Below are 5,190 nucleotides of genomic sequence, written 5' to 3'. Positions count from 1 at the left end.
GTCTAAAATAAATAAAGCGAAGAAAGCTTTATGATGAAGAAAATTTCATTGAAAATAAATCTAAAAACTTGTACATAGTGAAAATACAATAGGTATTTATAGAGTTCTAAATCCTAATCTAGGTAGGAATAAATTAAAGAGTCCAAATCTAAATATAAAATATATTTAAAAACTTAAATTAAATAGAAATAATATTGTAGAGTTCTAAATAAATTAGAAAATATAAATAAAACTTATCTAGTAAAATAAAGAATCCAATTAAGACTAGAAGTGCTTGTGAAATATAGAAAATATAAGTCTTTAGGTCTGTTATGGATTTGTACACAACATCATTCACTCACAATTTTGAAAAAATTTGACCTTAAATTTTAATTTTTGGACTGAATAATAATAGAACAATGATCTCCCACACCATGAAATTTTCTTAAATTTGTTGAAAATTATATCTTTACATAACAATTTAAAAGTACTAAAGCAAATATTTTTAAAAAATAATTAGTCAATGATGTTTAATAATTTAAATAAGTAAAATAATTAAATTAATATCTGATAAATATATTTTACATCTAATTTTTGAAATATACTTATATTAAAATTTGTTTATTTTAATAAGTTATTACTGAAGAAAACTAATCTTAAAACTTGAAGTTATTATATATTTATACGAAACTTTGATTAATTATAGTGGTAAGGCGGGCTAAATAAATTAATCTTGAGTTTGATGAAATATTTAAAAGTGAAATTTGAATTTTATAAAATTATAAATTTTTTAATTAATTAAAATCATAAATTTATATTAAATTCATAAATGTAGAGATTATGGTGACAATTTAAAATAATTTATAAAATTATGGTATTTGAAATTAGTCAAAAAAAATTTTTCTTTTTTATTTTATGAAACACCGTAAAAAATTTATTAATAAGTAAAATAATATTGTTCTTTCAAAAAATTCAAATCTCTTATTCTAAATTTTATGTTCAATCTTAGCAATTTTATATATATATATATATATATATATATATATATATGTTTATACTTTTTATTGTTTTAAAATTAAATAAATTATTATTATGATGATGACGATGACACGCATGTTAACAGCTTAATTATTAAATTACCATCAATGCATTTTACCAAAAGAAAAAATTACCATCAATGCATGAAAAAAGAAATTATAAGTCAATTGCATCTACCTTGGGTACATCTAATTAACAATGGAAATCATTGGTTGTAGGGTGTGCTAAGCATAGATTATATAGAAAACTCGGGTAAATATTGCATGTAGTCATTCAATTTATAAATATTTTTATAAAAATTATTAAATTTTAATCTCTTTTATAAAACTCACTAATCTTCAATTTTATTTTATAAAAATTATTATGACTAGAAATTAAAAGTTTATAGGTTAACTTGCTCTGTTGACTATTTTATAAATAAAATTATTTTATTTATTAATTTCTTAAAAAAAATGAAAATAAGATGGATAAAATATATTTTTCTATCCCTTTTATCATCAAACTCCTTCTTTTTTTCTAGTTTTTCTCCACTAGCAACTACTAATTAAGTAATTATACTTGTAAAATAGTTAATAGATTAGCATGTTAATTTAAAAACCTTTAATTTTAGATCATAATGACTTTTATAAAATCAAATTAAATTTAATATATTTTATAAAAAAAATTAAAGTTTTTTAATTTTTATAAAAACACTCGTAAAGTTAAGTAATCACGTGTGATAATTACTCAATGGAAAAAAAAATAAAAACAATGGAAAAAGTGAAGTGAGTATATCTACATAATTCATATCAAAATTGGATTATGATTCTATCTTTAGATAATAATTATAATTCAATCACAATTGATAAATATTATATTTAAAATTAAATTTTTATTTCAAATGTTTAATTAGGTATGGTAAGAATTTTCGAATCTGACCCATCTGTTTCGAACTCTATTAATTTTTTTTAACCTCGTCTTGAATTTGATTTATGCAGGGTAGAGATAGAAATGACTTCTCTCTATCACGAAACCTCATAAATCGACCTTCGTAATAATATATTATTATTTTTTATTAAAAATAAATTATTTTTATATATTTATATATTATAATTTAAATAAAATATATAAATATATTATTAAAATAATACATAAAATTTATATTTTTAATTATATTTTATTTTTGAATAGATAATTCTATAATAAATAAATAAATAAAAATTCCCATAAAAAAACAACCGTCTTGCTCTGCACCCTGACAGAAAATGCTCCCAAACTCTTGCGGAGCGAAGATGGGAGAAGCAAAGATGCCCCCGACCGGTCCCGTTGCCTTCCTATGTGCAATTAATTTGCTACTTTATAAACATATAGCCATATCTAATAATTTATTATTTTTCATATGACAAATAATCAAACGAGAAATGGACCCAAGTACACCAGAAAGAGAGAGGGTGATTTCGGAAATAGGAGAAAAACGTGAGGGTAATTTAGGGAAAGAGTGAAAATAGGCTGAGGGAGAGAAAAGCAACGTGGACGAATGAGAAGAGTAGCATATGGCGGCAAGTAAGGGGCGGTCACATGGCGCCTCTTTACTCGACTCCACCCACCGAAGCTTGCGGGTGGGCCCCACACCACTCTAAGCAACTTTACCGCTCCCCTAACCTATTTACTTTGATTAAATTATAATTTGTTAAAATTAATTTTTTATTTTTTATTTTTTATAATTTTTTAACCCTAATATCAAACAACACATTATTTTATTTATTTTAATCTTAAGTATTTATATTATTTAATTTATATATTTTTAATTGTACTTAATTATATAATCTTAATTATTTATATTATTTAATTATTTTATTAAAATTAAAATAAATTAATTAACTTTTTTTTATAAAAATCTAACAAAAGAATTAAAAAATTTTAATTTTACAAATACAACAGAATTTAAATTTTAAAATAATATGAGCTAATTAATTAATTTTAACAAAATACAAGGAAATTAATAATAATTTACCTTTTTAATATAAACCTTCCATTGCTAGCTTTGCTTCATCTCCAAAGCCTCTATCTAACTTGGTTGGGTTTTAAAAACTTTGCTTCTTGTGATCCCCTCTCTGCGCGGCTCTCCGGATTTATTGCAGAGATCTTTCAGAAAGACGTCGCAGAGAGAGAGAAAGGCATTTTACATTTTTGAAGAAAGAAATGGCGGTCTCAAGGGTTTCTTTTGGAGTTTTGGCCGTTGCTTTTGCTCTCATTTTTGTCATTGCCTTGCCCGCTGTTCAGGCCCTTTCCTCTGCTTCAGCTCCTGCACCCACCAGCGACGGTCGTAATTAATAACACTTGCTTCTCTCTCTCTCTTTTTGGCATATGTAGATCTCAGGTCAAACGGGTTTCCATTGTTTTTTCTCTCTCCAATCCCTTCATGAATGCAAAATTCCAAATACAATCTTAAACTCTTGACAATGTGATTGGATATATTCTACATCTCTGCATATGCCTAAAGGAAGGGTGTTTTAGTTTGGCATTGATAAGGGTAAATTTTGTGCAGGGACATCAATTGACCAAGGAATTGCCTATGTGTTGATGTTGGTGGCGCTGGTGCTCACTTACCTAATTCATGCCGCCGACTGGACTTGCACCTTGTAAATGGCATCAATTTATGGGGTTTTGAATTCGATTAATTTGTTATCTTGTTGAGCTTAGTGCTGTTGGTACTGTTATCATCTTTCTAGAAGTTAGGGTAATGACGAATCAAACCGTTGAGCAATATCATAAATCGAATTGTTATGATCGATTAATTGTTGACCAGTTTATTATCAGTTTGATTCAATTAATTTTTTAGTTATTTTTTAATGGACGAACTTTAAATTTAAAATTAGTGTAAAAAAAATAACTTCAAATTTAAAATTGTAACTGAATCTATTAACCTGTTTTTTAAATTAGATTTGATTAACTTCGAATCGAATCGGTTATTGGTATTGTTGCTGAACCCTGCCAGAAATCACATGCATATTATCAATCAGAAATATGGGTATCTACAGGTAAAGAAAACTATGAAGAGAACTCCTTGTGTTGTACCAGAAAATTATAGAAGGCGCACACAGAATTGCAGTGTCTGAAAACTAGAAGTACAAGAAAAAGCAAGGCAGAGTTTTCTTCTAAATGAAAACAAGGTACCAGGTCACAAAATAACTGATAATATTACATGCAAATATGGACAAGAAGAAATAATTACGTGGTAGTTAATGAGTTCTGTAATTATTTGTTTCTTTAAAACAAAGATAAACTCTCTATTTAAAAAAGACAAACGCTCTCCTCTCTAAAATGTTTCTTCATTTGAGTTATTCAGAGGAGGTCCAGCCGTTTTGATAGTCGACCCTCTCCCACCCTTTATTAAATTCGTTGTTATTTGTTTCTTTCAGTATTTTCCTTTGTCTTGTCTAATTTTTCTATCCCCTTTTTTTTTTGGAGCTCTAGTACCCTTCTAGAATGGGGATTTAGTTGGGTCTCTATGAGTTGTTCTGGATGTTGTGAGAGTTCTTCCTTTGAAGTGGTTGTGATGCTCATAGGAGCAGTTTGGCTGGCAGTAACCGAGGTTCGGTGTCGATGAGGTTACCTTTGCTGTCAAAGCCTCATGGGCAAGGTCCTAGATGTGCCAAACCTTTTCCTGATTCGTTCGGCATTAGTCCAAGTCTCAGTTCTAAACCAGCGTTTGCTGCAAATCTCGTCCATTTGAGTTTGTAAGCATTGAAAGCAGCAAATATTTTGGTTTGTTTTGGGGCGATTATGCTCCCTCTGATCTTGATGATTGGTCTTCCCTCTATGGTTTGAGTTTCTGCAAAGCTTTCCCCTTTAGAAGCCAGTGGACTGCTATTGGTGAAAGAAGAATGCTCGCAGACTGCTGCTAAAGAGGGAGATCAGGTCTTACCTCGTTAGTCTAGTGCTCCTATTATATTTGTTAAGATTTGGATACTTTTTTCTTGGGCTTGGGCTTAGGTGAGGGATGTTTGTAGCAGTTTAATTCAAGTGAACTTGGCTTCTAAACTTATTTCATCAAATAAAATACTTTTTCCGGTTAAAAAAAAAAGGTTAATCGGTTTTGTGTTTTGAGGAATTATTTGCCACCGGCAGACAAAAAAACCAAATGGGCTTTCAAATATGGTGTGGATCACCTGTTAAGTTCCCAGTTTCTCA

General features: G+C 28.3%; 1 protein-coding gene across 2 annotated transcripts; it reads left to right on the top strand.

The window, feature by feature from the left end:
• Positions 1–3,031: 3,031 nt before the first annotated feature.
• Positions 3,032–3,804, top strand: LOC110656666 (arabinogalactan protein 41-like). Of its 2 annotated transcripts, none has more exons than XR_009151498.1 (2): positions 3,032–3,376; positions 3,545–3,804. XR_009151498.1 is itself a non-coding variant. In XM_058154187.1 (2 exons), exons 1-2 carry the CDS (start codon positions 3,199–3,201, stop codon positions 3,640–3,642), a joined length of 219 nt encoding a protein of 72 aa, XP_058010170.1. In that variant the 5' UTR covers positions 3,032–3,198; the 3' UTR covers positions 3,643–3,804. The 2 variants fall into 2 exon arrangements, 1 of the variants encoding a protein (XP_058010170.1); XM_058154187.1 differs by having other exon boundaries at positions 3,032–3,319.
• Positions 3,805–5,190: the final 1,386 nt, after the last annotated feature.

This window comes from Hevea brasiliensis, chromosome 9, assembly GCF_030052815.1.
Source record: "Hevea brasiliensis isolate MT/VB/25A 57/8 chromosome 9, ASM3005281v1, whole genome shotgun sequence".
NCBI classification, from domain to species: Eukaryota; Viridiplantae; Streptophyta; class Magnoliopsida; order Malpighiales; family Euphorbiaceae; genus Hevea; species Hevea brasiliensis.
The sequence above is the reverse complement of the archived record's forward strand: the minus strand, read 5'-3'. Positions and strand labels throughout refer to the sequence as shown.